The sequence below is a fragment of the Mesoplodon bidens genome (genome assembly GCF_964165515.1).
Source record: "Mesoplodon bidens genome assembly, chromosome: 12".
Classification (NCBI taxonomy): Eukaryota; Metazoa; Chordata; class Mammalia; order Artiodactyla; family Ziphiidae; genus Mesoplodon; species Mesoplodon bidens.
The window spans coordinates 58,018,790-58,041,432 of NC_138168.1; the positions used below are offsets into that span (position 1 = coordinate 58,018,790).

Sequence of the window (22,643 nt, forward strand, 5' to 3'; positions counted from 1 at the left end):
TTGGGTCTTCGTTGTTGCACACGGGTGTCCTCTAGTTGAGGCGAGCGGGGGCTACTCTTCGTTGTGGTGCGCGGGCTTCTCATTGGGGTGGCTTCTCTTGTTGCAGAGCGCGGGCTCTAGGCACACAGGCTTCAGTAGTTGTGTCTCACGGGCTCTAGAGCACAGGCTCAGTAGTTGTGGCACAGGGGCTTAGTTACTCCACGGCATGTGGGATCTTCCCGGACCAGGGCTCGAACCTGTGTCCCCTGCATCGGCAGGCGGATTCTTAACCACTGCACCATCAGGGAAGCCCTGACCTAACTTTAGTTTTGCATCTTGTTTATCAGCTAATAAGACTGTACACATTCATACCCATACCCCTTAACACAGGGCTTATGTTCTGTCAAGAAATTAATTACTTACTGATTTTGGAAATAAGAGAAATTAATTCCAAGGAGTGAAATGACTTGTCTAAAGTTAAAAGCTAGCTAGTTTATTGTTTTCGTTATTCCTAGTGCTGTTCACATAATTCAACATCTTGCCAAGACCTCAGATGTCTGGTATGTGAAGTGATAGATGGTGTTTTATTAATATTTTCAGAGAAAAGCATATTTGTTTATTTTTATTCAAAAGTGGTTTCTGCCTTAGGCAAGCTGAACTCCAGCAGCAAACTAACTTGTCTTTTTGTTTTAATTCAAGTTTTCAGAGCTGGAATTTTTAAAAATTTATTTGAAATAAATTTCAAATTTACAGAAAAGTTTCAAATGCAAAAAACTTCCATCTCTCCCCCATCCAAATTTTCCAGCTATTAACATACACCTCCTCTACCCCCCTTTCCTCACCCATTACATTAATCACATGCCCATTATCATTAATGTTTTTTGGAACTATTTGAGAAGTTGCAGATATGATGATGCCCCATCACCCCTGCATATTTCATTGCATTTCTCAGAAACAAGAGCATTGTTGTCAAATCACCATCAACCCCTGAAGTCTGGAAATCAGCATTGATAATGCTGCTGTCCAGATCATGGACCCCAGTCAGATATTACTAATTGCAGTCTACCTAGGAAACTGTACTGCATTGACCCATCATGTCATTCTCCTCCAGTCTGGAATATTTCCTCAATCTTTCCTTATCTTTTGTGTGCTTAACAGTTTTATAGAGTACAGGGCTTATATTGTGAAGGTTGACCCTTAACCTGGTCCATCTGATGTTTCTTCCTTGACCAGACTCAGGCAATGCTCTTGGTAGAAATACCACAAAAATGGTACTGTGCTTAGTGCCCTGCATTATGGGGCACACAGAACCAACCCCTACAGGAGGTCTTAAACTTGATCATCTGGTCATGTTGTTCTCTGTCAGGTTTCTCCGCTGTGAGTTATCATGTTCTTCTCGATTAGTATTTCCCAGGGGGAGGTATCACAAGATTACACCAGTATCTTGTTCTTCATCGGGTGACTACTCACAATGACAACTCTATTGTTGACAACCACCATAATGATGACTTTTCTATTCCATCATTCCTTCTGCATTTTAAGTTGGCTTTCTACTATAAGGATTAGTTTTCCCTTCCCCCCCATTAATTTATTAATTTATATTGGTATGGAGTCATAGATTCCTATATTATTCATTAGATTATAATTTATTACTATCATTATTTTGTTCAAATTGTCCCAGATTTATGATCAGCAGGAGTCCCTCTGAGGTGGCTCCTCTGTCCTTTTGAAATATCCTCATTAGTTTTTGTGTGTTTCTTATATTCTGGCATTTCTGACTTTCCACTATTTTGTAGTTTATTATTTAATTATAATTGAAATTAAATGTGGTTATGAATATCTTCTGTAATTCTTTTATTTATTTCTTTTTTATAAAAAGTCAAACTGGAGGCACTTTCAACTATTTTAGTATTTCTGAAGACCTTAAAAAATGGCCACTGGATATTTCTTCAGTGACTTCTCTTTTAATAATTTTCAATAAGGGGAAATTTCCAAGTCCATATAACCAAAGGGATTTTTTAGAAGTAAGAAAGGGAAGCATGTTTTTGTCACTTTTTTTTTTTTTTTTTTTTTACCTTAGATGTTTTATCAAAGGACAAATTTCATCCAGGCTAGGACACACACGGAAAGACCCCTATGGCATTTACTTCGCTGACTTATTTGTCAGGTCTTCTGATGTTCATAACTAGACTTCTGTTGTGCTTTCTCCTCCCCTTAACTCAAAGTGATCTTATTAATGAACTTAGTTTGTCTTGAGTTTATATTAGGGAATGAACTGTTTTCACTTTTGCAGCAAACATAATCCAAAGTATTTACTCTTTTTAAAATAACGCAGTATTAGATGAACTTAAAACTAAAGTCATCTGCAAAAGTTTGAAATAATGTTCTTGCTTCTGAATTAAACAATTTAGAATTAGTTTGGTTATGTTATATTGCAAATACAGCTTTTTATTAGACTAGGAATAAAGAATTCATTTTAAAATTGTACCTTAGCACAGCTTAATTTGAAAACTTTTGTATTTTTGGTGTAGGCTTTTAGTCCTACTATTGAATTAATTTACTCAGCCAAATCCTGTTATATGATTGAAGTTTAAAAATAAGACTTGCACATTATAATCAAGTTAAGGTATTATTCATTAAACCCAGAACATTTTTATTTTTTTTAAACCCAAGACATTTTGAAAGGTATAAGACGATAAAAACAAAATACTACCTAACAGCTTAGTTATTTGTGAAGAATTGTCAGAACTGATGATTGAAAAAGGATTTTCTCACTATTTGGTAATTTAAATTGTGGTGAAGAAACTGCTACTCAACAAACTTCTGCTTCCTCTAGTCCAGATTCTCCCCACTCTAGTATATTGTATTTTTGGCTAGCATCAAGACATTCTGTATATGTTATGTCCTTCAACCTTTATTTATTCTGTACCCATTGCTTGATATACTGTTTCTTCTTCCCTCAGCCGTAAAATTCTAGTCATCTTTCAAGGCCTGGCTTAATTGTTACCACCTCTGTGACACTTTCTGAAAGCTTCTAAGCAGAATTCATCAATCCTTCATATGTGCTTTCCTAGTAGTTTACTTTTATAACTCATAGAGACTTACCACATAAAATTATTCTTGACTTTTGGTATTTGTGAGTTTATTATTCACAATTTCAACTATTTGCAAATGACCCTGAAGATCTGTATAACATTCATTTGGGCAGGGCATACATTCAACTCGTGTATTTGATATTATAGGAGTTGCTAAGCTGTTGAGTGAGTGTAGCTTTTTGCCCAGGTTCCACATATCCCTATGTGTTGTTTTCTAATTGTCATTTATACACAGATAATGCTCTTGAAGTGATTAGAAACTGTGTTTCTTTGTGAAGGATGTCCTTTACTAGAAATCCAACTGCTAGTGCTTGTGATAAAAATGATGACAAAGTGAAGAAGTCTAATAAAGTACTCCAAAGTAAGATTTGGGGATAAATTTTAATTGTGATGAAATGAATTTTGTGGTGGCTCAGAGCCACACAAAACAGAGCAGAACATGTTGTTTTTCATCTTTCATACAGGAAACAGAGAAAAGTGATTCTTTAAATTGTTTTCAGTAAGTGCTCCAATCAGCACAAAATCCATTTCTCAAATGGGAATGAAACTCTAATGACATTTGGAAATAGTTAGCTTGAATCATGAAGATTCGCAGGAAAATACATGGCTGTCAAAATTGATTGATGGAAAAGCTAGGGACCTATACACTTTTTTTTTTTTGCTTTTTTAAAAAAGGTTGAAATATAATTTGTATACCATGAAAGTCACCCTTTTAAAGTGTACAACTCCATGGTTTTTAGTATAACCTCAAAGTTATACAGCCATCACCACTGTCTAATTCTAGAACTTTTTTTAAAAATAAATTTATTTTATTTATTTATTTTTGGCTGCGTTGGGTCTTCATTGCTGCTCATGGGCTTTCTCTAGTTGCAACGAGTGGGGGCTACTCTTCGTTGCGGTGCGTGGGCTTCTTTGTTGCAGAGCATGGGCTCTAGGCATGCAGGCTTCAGTAGTTGTGGTGTGCAGGCTCAGTAGTTGTGGCTCGTGGGCTCTAGAGCACAGGCTCAGTAATTGTGGTGCACGGGCTTAGTTGCTCTGTGGCATGTGGGATCTTCCCGGACTAGGGCTTGAACCTGTGTCCCCTGCGTTGGCAGGTGGATTTGTAACCAGTGCACCATCAGGGAAGCCCTCTAGAACATTTTTATAATCCCCAAAAGAAACCCTGTATGCATAAGCAGTCACTACTGCTCTTGTCCCTAGCAACCACTTATCTATCTCTGTGGATTTACCTATTCTGGCTGATTTAGATTTTAAATAAATGCTTAGATTATAGGGGAATAGTACTAAAAACAGGGAATTAAGATAAGATACCATACTATCATAATAGTCTAGGCATAGTACAGATTTATAGCTTCTACTTAACAGATTTCAAATAGTCCATTAGTATGAAATATGTTAGTAAATAATTTTTAACTGCTGTTTTTTATTTTTAGTGTGATATTTTGGGAGTACACTGTTAAATTGATTGGCTCATTCATATAATAGAGTAGTGGTTAAAAACAAGTTTGTTCATGATAATGATGACCTAAATGATGTCCTTTCATGCTTAAACTCCAAGATCAAGTCAAAAAATAATCTAGAACATGTAAATGTTTTTCTGCTGTTAAGCCAAATGCCAATGACTTAGTTTCACCAGTTTAGCATTATTCATGTCATAAATGTTAATTAAAATTGTATTAGTTTTGTACTTTGATTTAATTTATAAATTTGTTTTGGGTTTTATAGTTACATAAATTATATAAGCATGAGGAATTTATGTTTGTATACATTTAAGAAACATTTTAATAAAAATACCTTGTCCAACTAGAGAAAGCCCTCACACAGAAACGAAGACCCAACACAGCCAAAAGTAAATAAATTAATTTAAAAAAATATTCTGGGCTTCCCTGGTGGCGCAGTGGTTGAGAGTCCGCCTGCCGATGCAGGGGACATGGGTTCGTGCCCCAGTCCGGGAAGATCCCACATGCCGCAGAGCGGCTGGGCCCGTGAGCCATGGCCGCTGAACCTGCGCGTCCGGAGCCTGTGCTCCGCAACAGGAGAGGCCACAACAGTGAGAGGCCCGTGTACTGCAAAAAAACAAAAAAAACCTTGTCAATAAAAGGTATATAAATAAAATTTAATAAAAATACCTTTTCCTTTGCCAAGAAATAAGACTTTTTTTCTTTAAAAAAGGGTACATTACTAAATTTGACAATTTCAGACATTTCTAAACCCTGATGTTTGCAAGCCTAAGGTCAAAACTATATCTTCTCTTTGTTACCATTACTTAAGCCTGTCAACTATGGTGTAGAATGTATTCTTTCATATCATAAATGCTTTGTGTGAAGACTCCAAATTTGACATCAACTTAATGTTATAGGAGCTCAACATTTCTGACTGTATAGTGAGCATTAGAGAATTATTAGGTGAGATGAAATCTGAAATGGCCATTATTTGTTGGAAAGCCCTAAGGAGGGAGGCAGAGAATGACTTCAAGAGAATTCCTTCCACTGATAATGAAGTGAAGTGCATTATGAATGTTGCTTGGTAAGTGGGTGATGAAAGTTTTGAGCATGTGGTCAAGGTAATGAGGGAGAGCTTGTTGAAGGTCACAGGGACCTAGAGAAATCAGTGAACGGGTGGTGGGGAAGACAGTGTTGATGCATTAGAATTGGCTGGTCAGATGGTGGTCCTTTACAGGAAGCGCTAATCAGCACCTTTCCCATTTTGGATCAGAGCTTTAAGATTTCCCATATAAGAAATGTTTGCAGGCTATTTATCTAGAAACATACGAAGGTTTGCAAAGGAAAAATAAAAGCTGGCAATCCCAGTGTTCTTAAAGGTGGCCCTACCTAGTGAGCCCTCTCTCCTGCTGTTCTTCTGAATTCTGCTCCATAACTGTTCCCCCCACATTTGTTACCTGTTTCTTCTACCAAGATTAGTGCCAACAACCTATCAGACATGAAGTTCTGAACTACTGCGCCCTGACTGTCCTGCTTTCTAGGTGTCGTCATCTTCATTCACTAAGTATATGTGCTGTACAGCAGCAAGCACCACTGCTCTTTATCGTAACTTTGGTTTTATTTCATGGCAGAGGATTGATGTCATCTGTAGTGTTTAGTGGTAGTTTATCTGAATAATCTTATATAAAACAAGGTTAATAGAGGTCTCAAGATGTCATAAAAAATTTTGCAGGGACTTTTCATTTTAAAGGGGTATATGCTGTAGTGGACTTTACTCTGGGAATTTATAAACATCCCCAGTTAAATCAGTCCCTCATGAATGTTAGGGGGTTGTTGTGGAATGTATTTCTGTCTGTCTTATGTGCTCTTGTGGGATCCTTTAGGGTAGAATTGTCATCTTGTATTTTTGTGGTTTAAATGCTTGGCATTCTTCAATAAAACATACCTGTGTTCTCTCTCATTCTCATTATACAGGTAAAAAAATTAAACTACTTTCTTTGGATGTGGTTATGTTAAATACTTTGCTTTTTATAAATGCAGATTATTTATGGATTATATGGACAATTAGTGTATGTGAAATAAAATGGTATAGCATGTAGTGGGAGGACGTCCCATACCACACTGGATAACCCCCATGATGATCCTTTGCGTGGTGCACATGTGAGTGTCCCTAACAGTCAGCTGCTCTTTCTTCAGATACACTGAAGAGATGGTACCCTGGCACCCTTGCTTGAAACTCATCAGCAACTGTGAGCAGAAGCTTTCCGGTCGCACATCAAGGCGCTTGATAACGATGGAAAAGGTGAAGGGATTTGAGGTAAGTTATCCTAGTGTTTTTCAGATAAATTATGGAAGAATTAGAAGTAGATTTTTCTAGTTTTCCTCTAATGAAGTTTGGAAATGTTAGTCCTTGATTTTTTAAAAAATTATTGACGAGTTCAGGAAGAGGTAGAAGTTGAACAGGTTTGTGGCCTTTGGTGGAGTTCAGAGGGTAGGAATAGAGTATAGAAGTTGAAGACTAGAAATAAAAGTTGACCTTTACTTTTCAGGCTTATTTGACATCCTTGGGCTAACTCAGTTATAAAACAGAGCACTCTTAATTAAACAACCATTGTCTAATTAGCAATGTACCAGTTACCGTTTCTCTCCAAAAGCAGAACCTACTTGATTGCAGACTGTACTGAAGAGAAAATGTCACTTTATAGAAAGGAGAAAGTAATTTGCCCCCCTCTGTTAGGGTCCGACACGTGTTTTCTCTCTCTCTTTTTCTTTCTTTCTCCCCCACACATAATTCATTTAAGCTTGAGAAGAAAGAACAAAATATCTGTTACTTCATATCCAGATCAGAATTGATATAATACCTCATAATGGAGCTTAATTAAATCTATAGAATGCTCCTTGGGCTGTACTTATCTTGATTGACAACCAAAGCTCTTCCATATTCACTAGAAATTTGAGTAAGCCTCATCTTTGTTTTAGATTTGTAGGGCAAGCGGAAAAGAACAGGGTGTTACTGCCTGAGGATTTTGTCTTACTCATCCTTACTCTGCATTTGATTTTTTTCATCTATTTCACAGCTTATGGGTTCTTTCACAATAATAAAACTAATGTTCGTACAGTCCCTTTTGCATATATTATTTTACATATTTCTTGTTTTTGTCCTTTTAATTTCCATTTCCTGTCTGTCTCTAATTTAGACCCTTATTACCATATACCTGGTTTATGCTGATAATGTCCTAAATTACCTTTCTCCTTCCATTTTTCACACCTCTAGTTCTTACATGTTAAATAAATCTTCCTAAAACACTGCATTCATTAAGTCATTTCTTTTTTTTTTTTTTTTTTTTTTTTTTTTTCTTTTTTTTGCGGTATGCGGGCCTCTCACTCTTGTGGCCTCTCCCGTTGCGGAGCACAGGCTCCGGACGCGCAGGCCCAGCGGCCATGGCTCACGGGCCCAGCCGCTCCGCGGCATATGGGATCCTCCCAGACCGGGGCACGAACCCGTATCCCCTGCATCGGCAGGCGGACTCTCAACCACTGCGCCACCAGGGAGGCCCCATTAAGTCATTTCTTGATGCAAAAATTTTCATGACTCATTTTTATAACAGAGTAAGGTTCAGAATCTTCAATGTGACAAAATTTCCTCAATAATTGGGCTCCAGTATCAGGGCATTTCTGAAGGCTAAGTTATGTGTATATATACATATACGTATGTGTGTGTGTTGGGGGGGGTGTATAAAGTGATTGGTGTCCACTCTTACGTATATGTGTATGTATGTATTTGTGTACACACATACATACATATGTAAAGGTATATGTGATGTAATTAAAATGAATGTCTGATAGTCATTTTAAACAAATACTAGAAGTTTATATGCAAATAATTCTTGGAGTGGCATCTTGTACTCAGTATACTTATGTCATAATTATTCAGCATGTTCTTAAAACTTTTAGATTTACATTTAAAGAAGAAATATATTAAACAGTTATTTTACTTTATAGTACACCTTGCTTTTCTTCAAATTATATTCCTTCACTTTGCTGCTCACATTTTATACCAGACAGGTCACTTAATGTTTTTTGGAAGTCAACTCTCATTCCAAGGATGACAGTTTACCATTCAGCGTTTAAAATATAAGCAGTTTTCAGAAATTCCAAAAGAGGAGTTTTCAAATTGTTTGACACAGTGACACAACCTTCCAAAGCGATCATTTTAAATGGCCACCATTTATTTGGATATGCAATAAGCCCTCCCTATCCGAGGGTTTCACATCCACAGATTCAGCCAAACTGCACATCCTAAATGTGGCACACGATCCACAGTTGGTTGAAACTGATCATGCAGAACCCGTGGATGCCGAGACCCGACTCTCAGACTTGAGCATCTGCCAATTTTGGTATCCACAGTGGGCCCTGGAACCAATCTCCTGTGGATGCCAAGGGAGGGCTGTACCATAGAAGCCCTCTTAACTAACCTCATTTCAAACTCAGTTGATTAACCAGTACTGGCTATTCCTGCTCTAAAACACAATGCATGATGCCTAGAATAGGTCAGATACTTTGAACTAGTGAGTTACTTGGTCTCTACTGTATCTGTACACTTCTGTACTTACAGATGAATTGTCTATTGTGAGTCACTTGTGTTTTTCCTATGAGCTGTTTATGCCAGTTATATTTGCTATGGCATTTATATAATCTAATTAAATACTAGTTAGACCAGTGAAATATGAATGGAAAAATAAAGTTGTCATTTCTGTAGAAACAAATAAGAATGCTTTAGAAAGATAGGACAAAGTGAATTGCCGAAAAATTTAGAGTCTCGTATTGGAAATGGTTGAGATAACTATAACAGGTTGGAAAAAGGTTACTGCAGTCCAGGTTTCTGCACTGAGGTTGCTTTGTAAGAGTCTAAGTTCTTGCTTCATTTTACAGAAGCCAAAACTGGACATCTTTGCAGGTCTTAATTCTGTATCAAAAGATTGATAACGTGACATGTGGAATCTTAGTTCACCGACCAGGGATTGAACCCACGCTCCCTGCAGTGGAAGCGTAGTCTTAACCACTGGACCACCAGGGAAGTCCATGAATATACAGATTTTTAAGTTGAAATAAGATGTTTAATATATTAACAAAGCATTTTAGTTTTTTCCTGCTTTTACTGACTTTTTAAATTAACTGTAGTCTACTCAGCCTGCCATAACAGAATACTGCAGACAGAGTGGCTTAAGTAAAAGAACTTGATTTTCTCACAGTTCTGGAGGCTGGAAGTCCAAAGCCAGCAGGTTTGGTTTCTGATGAGACCTCTCTTCCTAGCTTGTAGACAGCCGCCTTCTCTTTGTGTCCTCTGTACATACACACTGCTGATGTTTCTTCCTCTTATAAGGACATCGGTGCTATTGGATTGCCACCCCACAGTGATGGCCTCATTTAACTTCATTCACCTCCTTTAAGGCCCTATGTCCAAGTACAGAAATATTGGGGGGTTAGGACTTCAACATACAAATTTTGAGGCACACAATTCAGTCCATAACACTGATTATCAGTATCTGTCACATTGAATAAAAGCCTTCTGTTGTATGTTAGAGTATGCGTTTTTCATACTCTCCCAGTCAATTCTCATGTCTTTTATATTTTGAGGGAAGTAGTAAGACATTTGATAATTCAGATAGTAACATTACAGCTCTTAGAAATCACAGCACTTAATGTACTTACTTGAGGTAGTAATAATAAGAATAATAAGTAACATTTATGTGCCAGCCACATGAGTAATACATATAAAAGACAAATATTACCTATAGATTTTGTAGTTTTAGTCTTGAAATGAGAAAGTAAAGTGAGTGACATTAGCATTCTTAATGAGGTATAATGGACATATTTCTCATCTGTACACCATGGTTCAGTGTTTGTGTGCATTAGGAAATGATCACCACAGTAAGTCTAGTTAACATCCATCACCATACATAGTTACAAATTTTTTTTCTCATGATGAGGACTTTCAAGATCTACTCTCTTAGCAACTTTCAGATACGCAATGCACTATTATTAACTAGTTACCATGCTGTACATTACATCCTCATGGCTTATTTATTTTATAGTTGGAAGTTTGTACTTTTTGACCCCCCCTCCACTGTCTCCCACCTCTAACCCCCTGACAACTATCAATCTGTTCTCTGTCTTAATAAGCTTCGTTTTTTGTTTTCTTTTTTAGAATCTACGTATAAGTGAGATCATATGGTGTTTGTCTTTTTCTGTCTTATTTCACTTTGCTTAAGTTCTCAGGGTCCATCCATGTTGTTGCAAATGGAAAGATTTCATTCTTTTTTTATGGCTGAGGAGTATTCTATTATACATATCACGTCTGCATTATCCATTCATCCATAGATGAACATACAACTTGCTCCCATATCTCAGCTGTTGTAAATAATGCTGCACTGAATGTGGGGGTGTATGTATCTTTTCAGGTTAGGGTTTTCGTCCTCATAAGGTAAATGCCCAGAAGTGGAATTGCTGGGTCATATGTTAGTTCTGTTTTTAATTCGAGGGGTCTTCATATTGTTTTCCATTGTGGCTGCACCAATTTACCTTTCTTCCAAAAATGCAAACAGGTTCCCTTTCCTTTTTATCCTCACAAACATTTGTTATTTCCTTTGGATAACAGCCATTTTAATAGGTGTGAGATGATCTCTCATTGTGGTTTTGATTTGCATTTCCGAGATTAGTGATGTTGAGCATCTTTTCAAGTGCCTGTTGACCATCTGTATGTTGTCTTTGGAACAATGTCTATTCAGATCCTCTGCCCATTTTTTTATTTTAATTTTTTGCTTTTGAGTTATATGAGTTCTTTGTATATTTTGGATGTTAACCCTTATCAGATACATGATTTGCAAATGTTTTTTCCCATTTGGTAGGTTGCCTTTTCATTTTGTTGATGATTTTCTTTGCTGTGCAGAAACCTTTTAGTTTGATGTAGTCTTACTTGTTTGTTTTTGCTTTTGTTGTCTTATTTTTAAAGTCATATCCAAAAGATCATCACCAGGATCGATGTCAAGAAACCACTTGTGTTTTCTTCAAGTCTCTAATCCATTGTAGTTAATTTCTGTGTATGATGGAAGAGGATAGAGTTTCATTCTTTTGCATGTGGCTGTCCAGTCTTCCCAGCACTCTTTATTGAAGAGACTGTCCTTTCCCCATTGTATATTCTTGGCTCTTTTGTCATACATTAATTAATTGAACATAAAAGTGTGGAGTTACTTCTGGGTTCTCTATTCTCTTCCATTGATCTATGTGTCTGTTTTTATGCTAAAACCATACTGCTGTAATTGATACAGCTTTGTAATATAGTTTGAAATCAAGGAGCATAATACCTCCAGCTTTGTTCTTCTTTCTCAAGATTGCTTCAGCTATTTGGGCTTTTTTGCAGTTCCATACAAATTTTTATCATAAATGGATGTTGAATTTTGTCAAATGCTTTCTCTGCATCTATTGAGATGATCATATAATTTTATTCTTCCTTTTTTTTTTTTTTTTTTGTGGTACACGGGCCTCTCACTGTTGTGGCCTGTCCCGTTGCAGAGCACAGGCTCCGCGGCCATGGTTCACGGGCCTAGCCGCTGTGCGGCATGTGGGATCTTCCCAGACCAGGGCGTGAACCCGTGTCCCCTGCATCGGCAGGCGGACTCTCAACCACTGCGCCACCAGGGAAGCCCTATTCCTCCTTTTTTTAATGTGGTGTATCACGTTTGATTGACTTGTATTGAACTCTTCTGGCATCCCTGGAATAAATTCCACTTAATCATGGTGTATGATTCTTTTAATGTATCATTGAGTTTGGTTTGCTAATATTTTGCTGAGGAGTTGTATATCTATATTCATCAAGGATATTAGTCTGTAATTTCTTTTCTTGTGGTATCCTTGTCTGGTTTTGGGTAATGCTGGCCTTGTAGAATGAGTTTGGAAGTGTTCCCTCTTTCTGTATATTTTGGAAGACTTTGAAAAAGATGGTATTAATTCTTCTTTGAATGTTTTGTAGAATCCACAAATGAAGACATCTGGTCCTCTGCTTTTGTTTGTTGGGAAGTTTTTGATTACTGATTGAATTTCTATTAGCAATTGGTCTATTCAGATTTTCTGTTTCTTCATGACCCAATCTTAGAAGGTTGTGTGTTTCTAGGAATTTCTTCTAGGTTGTATAATTTGTTGGCATATAAGTGTTGATAGTGGTCTCTTATGATCCTTTGTATTTCTGTGGTATCCGTTTAAAGTTTCTTCTTTCAGTTCTGATTTTACTTATTTGAGTCTTTTTTTTTTTCAGGTGAGTCTAGCTAAAGGCTTGTCAGCTCTATTTATCTTTTCAAAGAACCAGCTCTTAGTTTCATTCATCTTTTCTATTATGTTTTTAGTCTCTATTTCACTTATTTCTTTTCTGATCTTTATTTCCTTCCTTCTACTGTGAGCTTTGTTTGTTCTTCTTTTTCTAGTTTGTTGAGGTATAAAGTTAGGTTGTTTATTTAATGTTTATTTTAATGCATTAAAAATACAAATATTACCTGTAAATTTTGCAGTTTTAAGTCTTGATATTAGAAAGTACAGTGAATGACATCAGCAGTCTTAATTTTGTGGCCTCCATAAAAAGTACTTGCACCATATGATGATTATGAGGGCTTGAAGCACTGTTCCAAAGAATTGGAAGGAGAAAAATCTAGAGAAAAGGCTTTAATAATTAATGGAGCCCCATAATAAATCAGTCATTTCTGTTTTAGTGACAAAATTAAGACCCATTGTGGACAATTGCACATTTGCTTTTCCCTGAGTTTAATTTGTTTAGGAAAGTCTAGTATATTTTTTTGGCAGATTTATAATATTTCCCTAAGCAAATTTGATACACAGAAGAAGAAATAGAGAATGATCTAAGAATGCTTCTGAGAATGCTTTTTCGTACCTAAAAATGATAAATAAGGTCACTCACCTTAGATATTTTTAAACCTATAAAGGCAGTGTTAATTTTTGTTTGGTTGCTTTTTATCATTTTACTTTTGTCCTTGCAAATTAATTTATAAAACAAGGAAAGCCTTTTGCTCAAGTAATTTTTTGAAATGGGCTTCACTTTATAAGATCAAATTTAATCAGTGAGTTTTAACTTGTATGGAGTTTATTATAACTGAAATTACTTTGTCATGTTAAATTAGTCGTGTTTGGCTTTTAATTAATTACTTCATTTCTACCTTCTGTTTGTATGGAGAGGAGTGTATATAATTGCAGCAAGATCCCAGTCCTTTATAATGAAAGTGATGACATAAAATTGTCAAACAGTTCTCATGCACATCTAACAAATTATTCTCGACCTTGTTCAGTGTTGTTGATTTTGGCAGTGGAAGACTATTAATTTTAGATTTTTACACTTTTGTATACTGTGTCTCTTCATTTTTGATTTGTTACTTGTTAGGTTTAACTTCAGTATAACTTTTGACCCACTTGATGTGTTGTTATAAAGTGTTCTTCCTCCCCCCCCTTTTAAAATGTAAACATAAGTTATACATGTAAAAAAATCTAAAGAATATAGATATTTCATAAAACTTTGTATCTTTACATTATTGGCTATAGTTTTCAGACTCACTGAACATTAGTAGTAAAGGAGAAAATTCTTGCTAACCATGTTAAAATTATGAAGATGCCTGATTAAGAAAAGCTAGTTTTCTGTCATTATTCCCTGTTGATGTAGTCTGAAAGCTAAGTGAATGACAAGTAACACTGTTTTAATGCTTTATTTTTTACAGCGGTTTCACATCCATTTGACCTTATTATTTTGCCTCTGTTAGAGATGAGGAAGTGGCCAAGGCCTAGCCCAGTCCACTTAAATAGGAAGTGGCCAATTTGAGACCAGAACTCCTCCTTGTCCCTGAAATTCTCTATCCTTTTTTCTAGATCATGTTGCCTCTTCACCAAAACACAATTCTACCTTTAGAATATGCCAAGATTAAAAGGCAAATGTTCTTGAGTAGCATGTTACAAGTTTCTTTTAAAGCCAGTTTTTTCTCATCACTCATGGGGCCATGGCAGAATGTGATTTGTTTTTACTAGAACTTATTTTTCCTGTTGATACAACATGTAGTCAATGCTGCTATATATAGTTGTGGTCACAGTGGTTACTCCTATAAAACATTTTTCTCATATAAAATTCATAGGAGAAAAATGCTGATCTCTAGAATTGTCCAGAACAGTTCAGAAATCAAGTGTAGTAGTTTGTCTTCAGTGAAGTACCCAAAATAATACTCTCTCAGTGTTTTATACCAATATACTTGGATAGACAAATGAGTGCCCAAAGCAGCTATTTTCAAGACTTCCTTGAAATTTTTTTTTAAACATTCATGCAACTTTTATACACTATAGTACTTGGTTAAATATAAGAAAATTATCTTAAATTGTCATTGCACTAAATGGGCCATCATGTGCCCTATTTGTTTTGTGGCTTATTTACTTGACATCCTGCCTTACACTGCTGGTGGTTTGAGAAGTACTGAAGTATAGATAAATTTAATTTTAGATACCATATGGGCATTAATTTAGACTAAAGTTATAATATTGTATAAATCAGTTGTTATTTTTTTTATAGCTAGCCAGTATAGTTCCCATGATTTAAAGTAGAGAATATTGGGAGGTCATAGTAGCAGGTGATGAAAGTTAATGTAATTTTTTATTTTGGACCAAATGAAAGAGTCCAGTAACATGAAGCCTATGAATGCTTCATTAATCAGAATGGAAGGTGGCCAAAACTGAAAGACTTGACTAAAGGACTGAAAGATTTTAAAGCTGCGGAGGGAGAAAAGAACCATTAACATTATAACAACAACAACAGTGTTTTAAATGAGGAAGAGAGAGAAGAGAAACTGAGGCCACTTGTTTGAGAAGATGACTTATGAATGGCTTGAAGTGGAAGAAATTAGTCTTTGTATAAGTAGTTTCCATATTAGAATGATAGTAGTGTTGCTAATCATAAACTGTGGTGTTTTGCTGACATAATGCTTGTGCCTGTTTCCATTATGCATTATCCTTTCCCAGGATCGATGTTGTCAATTTTTTTTCCTTTGGCAGCCATTTGAATTAAAGGTGGTCTCTTGCTGTTGACCTTTCTTTCTGAAATACTTTGTTTTTTGCCTGTCTCTTGCCAGGATGGTTGGGTATTTTCCTTTTGATTAGAGCTATGAAAGATTAGAGATTAGGTATGAAGTATTTCAGTCTTATAACATACCTGGTGGGAAATAGATGCTACTTCATTTATCAGTGAGGAAAATAAGACAGGGTGACACTAAGTCAGAACATGATAGTTGGATATGAACTGAGTCTAGGTCATAGTACAATACAGTATTCATTACCATCAAAATGTGTGTCTGTGTGTGTGTCTCTGTGTGTGTGTGAGAGAGAGAGGGCAGGGAGAGAGATGGAGAAAGAGAGACACTTTTAAATTATTTTGCATTAGAAATCAGAAGGAAGCTATTTGCATTATTTATAAATTATATTTCAACTTGAGATATTTAAAAAAGGCTTATAAAAACAGAAAGAAGCCTGATGCTGCATATCATATTGTATTAATTCAGTTTTAAGGATCATGCCATCTACTTAGTTCTGAATGAATCACTTTTGCTGTAAATGGTACTTTTCCTTGAATTTAAATTTTAGAGAGTCATCACTTGACTTTTTCTTTTATACTTCTGCAACTAAATGACTTTGCCAAACCGGATTTTTTGTTAAATTAATGCTATCATAATAGTTTTAAATTACTATTTCTGGTAAACCAAGAAAAAGCAAAAGTCTATCCCCTACTAGCTCCAAGAAGGAATCATTTAAGATACGTGGATCCTTCTACTTATGATGCTATTTGGATATGACTCTTTTATTTGCAGGAAAAAGCAGTTCTCTGAAGGCAGAGAGAACATCCATCTTAATGTTTCAGCTCTAATGTTCATATTTTCAAACCATGGCAGTAAAACAGTCTTTAACTGCTGTTACAGAATCTTAGGCAGAGGTCAGTTGCAAAATATAAAGTATGATCTAGGAGTCCAAGGCATGAATGGTTTAGGGAAATGGGAAGTTTATGTTCATAGCATAATCCTCTGGAGCTTTTTTTATAATTCTCAAATGACACGTTTTCTATTTTTTGTATTTTTATTTATTTATCAAATGGTTATTTAATTTAGAACTATATTTCTAGTGTTTTTCAAATTCAAACACAAACTAGTGTCGTCTTCTCACTCCATGACCCACCAAGAACCCAACCCTGAGATTTTAATGTGTATTTTTTTGCCCCAAACCTAAAGGGTACAGTTTAATGAATAATTATAAAGTAAACATCTCTGTAACCACCACCAAGGTCAGAATTACGGAGTATTGGAGCACCCCCTTTTGTGGCTATTTTTGATCATAAACACCTCCTGCAGGTATAACCACTAATCTGACTTTTATTGTAATCACTTCCTTACTTCCCTTTGTAATATTATCACTGTCGAATTCATCCCTAAGCAAAATAATTTTGTTTGTTTTTGATGCTTACATATATAAATGCATGTGTATTTTAATTAATTTTTCTTTTAATGGATTGTTGATGATTTTAAGAAGTCACCTAGGAGATGAATTGTCTCCAAATTAAATCAAGAGTATGTATGTTCATGTCTATGCGTGTTTTGGTCTGTTACTCATCCTCTGCTGCTTAGGGTAAGGTTCTTCTTAACTTTAATTGACTTTTAGATATAGTAACTAATAAGTTGTCATTACATTTTTATCCCCTGTGTTGGCCTGTATTTTAGTGTTTGAGGTTAAGTTTTGAATTTTATGGAGTTATAGGTTTTAGTGGCGAGTATGTAGAAAGTATTCATAGTTCTGTATCATCATGATAACACAAATATCCATGATGGGTTTTTTTTAGTTAGAAAGAAATTATATGTTGAGTGCCAGATGTCAAAATTCAATTATTAGATGTCACTCATTTTCAGAATTCTAGATATAAAGATTTTTATATATATTAAAATATTTTAACAAATTTTAGGTAACTTAATATCTTACAGAGTAATTAAACTTTTTACAAGTACAGGTTACATGTAAATACCTAGTTTAGGGATGAAGATTTCCAACCCTTACCTTGCTCCCATTAAGAGTAGTGCTAGAGGGTTTTTTTCCTTAATAGTATTGGATGCCAGACTTTTGACCTGCTTGTCCTTGGTTTGGAAATGGCCTAGTGCTGTTTATAGTTGTATAACTTTAGCACAAGTGGTTTCTATAGCTACTGTCCAGTACCAGATGTAGAACACTGGGAAGCTTTGATAAGGGGAGCAGGATTTTTAAACAAAAGCCGGACATGGATAATTACCCTGAAGCTGAACTGAGGTCCATGACGTTCAGCACTGTCATTTACATTTCATTTCCACTCTCTGCTGATTATAAGAAGGAAAATCTGCTCACTGTTTTCCTCTTCCATCTCTTTGCCTTCTTCCTCTCACCTTATTAAAGAATGTGTATTATACCTTTAATCTGTTTCATGAATCCTCGACAGAATTAGGTGAGCATCACCAGTTTGATGGCTTTTACTTACGATGACAGCCTCATTGGTTTCCACTTACCATAGAGTAAGTTTCGTAAGCCATTTGTCTTCAAGTGTTTGCAGTGAAACTGCTGGTTTGTATAAACTGCTGCCACTTTGCGAATATAAATGACTTAAGGTTAATACTAGTGAGGTAGAAGAAATCATTATCTCATTATCAGGAGCTGTCAGTAAGTGAAAGGACAACTTAAACCTGACCTATTATTAAAATAGAAGCCATTTGGTTTTCTTCCAGATGGTTTTCAACTTCATCCCCAAAGTGACACCTTTCTAGGGGAAAGCTCTTGTTTTTAAACAGTAATTTTTATAAATTGATGATTATTCTTAGGTATATTGTTGGGGGATTCTTTGAAGTTAACTCTTTGGGCAGTAAAGGGATACCGTGAGAGAGAATTTTGGCTTCAGTTAGAATGTGGGTTGGGAGTGATGAGACAGACTGTAGAGTTAAGCAAGGGGATCCAGTTTGTAGTAGAGGGGGGCTGGGGGCAAGGAAGTTGAGAAAATTCATACCTGATAACTCCTTTTTTTCTCTCTTTAAAGAAGGATTAAGTTTTGTTGAGAGTGAATGGAAAAGGTAGTATGAGAAATGAGAAAACTGTCTTTTACTGATTTTTACATTCATGTATTTTTCATATTTTTGTATGTTTTCTTTTTCTGATTTGATTGCATGTTCCCTGAGGGGAAAGCCATGGCTGTCATCACTCAGCATGTGTTTATGGGACCATTTGTGTCATGTGTTGAGACAGAACAGACTGATAAAACATAGTCCTTATCCTTAGAGAACTTGCATGTGGGAGAAACGATGACCCAACCCATTCCAGCATAACGTGTTTGGTTCTGTAGTGATCAGTGCACATTGCTCTGTGAACACCAGGGAGCGCCTACCTGAGGAGATGGTGCTTGAGTCAAGAGGCCAACATTTTCAGCAAAGGTACAGAGACATGAGAGGGGTTATGGTGCATTCAGGGAACCCTAGACATTTAAGCATGACTGAAATACTAAATATGTGGGGAGGAGTGGCTTGCGAAGTGGAAAACCAAAGGCCTGCCTAGTGTTGAGTTTGGTCTTTACATACCAAAGAGTTTCAAGTTTATCCTATCAGTGATGGCAAGCCCTGAGGAATGTGAGTTAGGAGAGTGGCAGAAGTTCTTGCTTTAGGAAGGTCACCCAGGCTTTAACATGCAGGCAAGTTTTTATTATGGAAAGATGCCTGTGATACCAGCCTGGAGGCTTCTGGCATGGTCATGTGAAGATGATGAGGCTGTCAACTAAGAAAGGTAGAAACTGGAGATTGTGGGCGAGACAGTGGAATTGAGAGCTTCAGGGGAGGTAGATGTGGCAGGACCTAATGACTAATTGAATAATTGGGGTAAGGGAGACAGGAGTTAAGGATAACTTTTAGAAATCTGGCTTGGGGTAGCTGAGTAGGTGCATGTATTTTTGTCCTTCCTCCCTGCTTCCCAAAGGACATGGTGCAGTGCCGCTTTCCTGGACTACTGCAGTAGTCTTCCAGCTGGTTTCCCTGCCTCTGGAATTTCTCCTACCATTACATTTCCTGTACGGTAGCCAGAATATCTTTCAGAATGTAAACAGATAATGAAACTCCCCTGCTTAAAAGTCATCAATAACTTTCTGTGAAATTTAGACTAAAATTCAAAATCCTTCACATAACCTTCAAGGCCGGCCTGACCTTAGACTTCTGGCCTGTCTCTCCAATTTCATTTTCTGCCACCTTCCCTTTAGTTTTGCAAGCCTTAGCCACACTAGCCTGCTTTCAGTTCCCAGAATGTACTTACCTCTTTCAAGTCTGAGTCTTTTCACATTGTGTTTCCTCCCTCATTGTGTTCCCTAGAACACAGTGTGTTCCCTAGAATGCTTTCTTCTCATCTCTTTCTATGAGTAAATTTGATTCATCCTTTAGGTCTCAGATAAATGTCACTTCCTTAGGGAAGCCTTTCTTATCCATTCTCTTCTCCCCCATCTAAGTAGGTGTCTCCTTATATTCTTATAGTAACCTTTTTCTTCCCAGTGTTTAATCATGGTTTGTAAATACATGTTTGGGTATACATTGTTTAATGTCTGTTCCTGCTAGTATATAACTGTGAATTCATGGAGCTTGACTGTTTTGCTCACCACTCAGTAAATATTTATAGAATGAATAGTAATTGTTCAGTGATTGTTTGGGGCCCCTCTAGAGTAAAAACAATCAAATTCAACAGCATTTAAATCATCCATTTGAAAGGAGAGTAGGAATAGATAGTTAAGGCTAGCTAAAAGTTTTCTGTTTCAAAATACACTGAATTTTATCATTACCCTGATATCACTCCTCAAAAGTCAGTGGTACAGAAACATTTTAATCCCATCATACCTAGGCCTCATTTCTCATGAGAAGCAAACCAAAAACGCAGCTGAATCGCCATACTGTGGAAAATCATAACACCTTCCTTCTGTTTAAGGAGGAGATGATAACAAAGAATGGCAGATGTCTGGGAGAAGGCAGTAACTAGAAGGATAGTTTTACCTAAATGGAGTTGTCAACTTTAGTGTCTTTAAAGTCTGAGCAGTTTTATGATGTTCAGGACGCTCTTACATGTATGTATTCTCCCAGTGTAATCCAGAATGTCATTAGTTGCATTCAAAGTGTCAGCTTCAGATGTAACTACAAAACATACAGTTTTTTTTCTTTTCTTGAGAAGTTATTCCCCTTTAGATTAACATTTATTAAATTACAAGTGGCTGAAGTACTTTCCTTTTAATGTCTCCTGTGTTCTTTTTGATGCTCTACTTTTGATGTAGAGTTATTTGTAAAAATAAAGATTAACTTGAATAAGGTCTAGTTTATGTACTTTTCCTTTATTTTTCTTGAGAATAATTTGCAAATGGACATAAATGACAATGATACACTTTACAATCACTAAGGTAAATATGTATTTGTATATTTCTAAAAATGAAATGGTGTGAATAAATGCCAGTGCCCTCTGAAGGAAAATGGCCATCATGTTGCTGCTCTGTAACTCTGGATGTTTACAGCAATCAGGACTTAGAGACAGTGAGGGAAATAGAGTGCTTCTGACTGTCGGATGCATGATGGTCAGCTCTGCTTTAAACTATCTTTATCCACAGCAGGAAATACTATAAAGAAGGATTTATCTGCTTCAGCCAGAAGAGGGCACTGTACACATAAAAGTACACTACCAATTGTAAAGCTTCCTTTGATTTTTTTTGGCAAGTGTGTTAAAATTCCTCGAGTGGTTTATGTTTAGAATTAGCAGTACTGATAGGACAGGAAATTGGCTGGGTGGGACAGTGGTTAAAGGGGTTCTGTGTAAAAATTTAGATCTGAAATATGTGCTACCAAATATGTTGCTGTTCCGTGAAGAATGTTCTCTAAATGTCAAACTCCATTTTGAACGACCCACTAATCTACCACGTGGGAAGTTAACTCTTTAACCATTGTTTTGATGTAATTTCTACTTTAAAAAAAAAAAAAGTGATGGAAAAAGCATGAGTTTTGAAGTCTGATCTAGTCTACAATTCTGGAAATACTGCTTACTAGATGTGTGACTTGTGGCAGATTATTTAAACTCTTTTAGTCTCTTTCCATATCTGCAAAATTTAGATAATAATCTGCTGTGAAAAGATGCAGAAAATTAAATAATTCACTTATGTAAAACACATAGTTGCAAATACGTATCAGTTGCTTTCTTGAATCAGAACTTGTATGTTTCTTGTCATATTTACAATTGCTGTTTGTCTTACAAAGTTAAGTGATAGGTCTGAAAGCTGTGTATTTCCATTATGTAGCCATCTGTAGCTAGCACAGATTTTCCTACAGAAATTCTTGATGTCTGGTTATAAAAATGATAAAAAGTAGATAGTGTAATCAACAATCTTAATATTTTATTCATATTTCCTTAAGTACTGCCATGTGCCAAAATTTAACCAGTAGTTATGAAATTTGGGAAAGGTGGTCTGTAATCTTTCATCGCCATAGTTTTCTTTCTTGGCATTTCCTAATTCTTTGTGTATTTTTATTTTCCATGAAGTATTTCTTGCTTACTAAAGATTGGCGGAACTCAGGTTTTATGATACATAGATGATATCATGACTGATAGTGATAGACAGATTTGGAAGTGTTAGAGAAACCAGAAATCAAACATTGGGGCAAGATTGAGTTAGTGAGGGAGATCAAGGGTTGTGCTGCTTGAGGATACTCTTCTCCTTTTAAGTAAACCCTTGGCCTTTGAGATACTGAGTTGAAAAAAAAAATCTGCAGATATTCTTGGTTGAGATGGGCAGGGAATGTGAATAGAGAAGAGTTACCAAAAGGTGATGAAAAATATGTAGAGTTGAATATCATCATCTCAAGTGTGAGCCCTGGTGAACTAAACTAAAGATAGGATGAAAGAGAGAGGGAAAAGAGAGAAAAAAATAGCGAGCTTGCCATTTTATTCAGCATCAAGGTAACATAAGTTCTGAATGCTGCAAATGGTATTTTTCATAAGGACCAGAGTATATGTTAAATGTGTATTGTTCATA

At 36.1% G+C, this 22,643-nt stretch overlaps 1 protein-coding gene across 1 annotated transcript in view; it reads left to right on the forward strand.

Annotated features, from left to right (window-relative positions):
• Positions 1–22,643, forward strand: part of TRMT11 (tRNA methyltransferase 11 homolog) — a 63,383-nt gene that overhangs the window by 36,371 nt on the left and 4,369 nt on the right. The window contains exon 12 of the mRNA XM_081251577.1: positions 6,713–6,833. Coding sequence (XP_081107703.1) covers positions 6,713–6,833 — 121 coding nt within the window. The remainder of the gene's footprint in view (positions 1–6,712; positions 6,834–22,643) is intronic.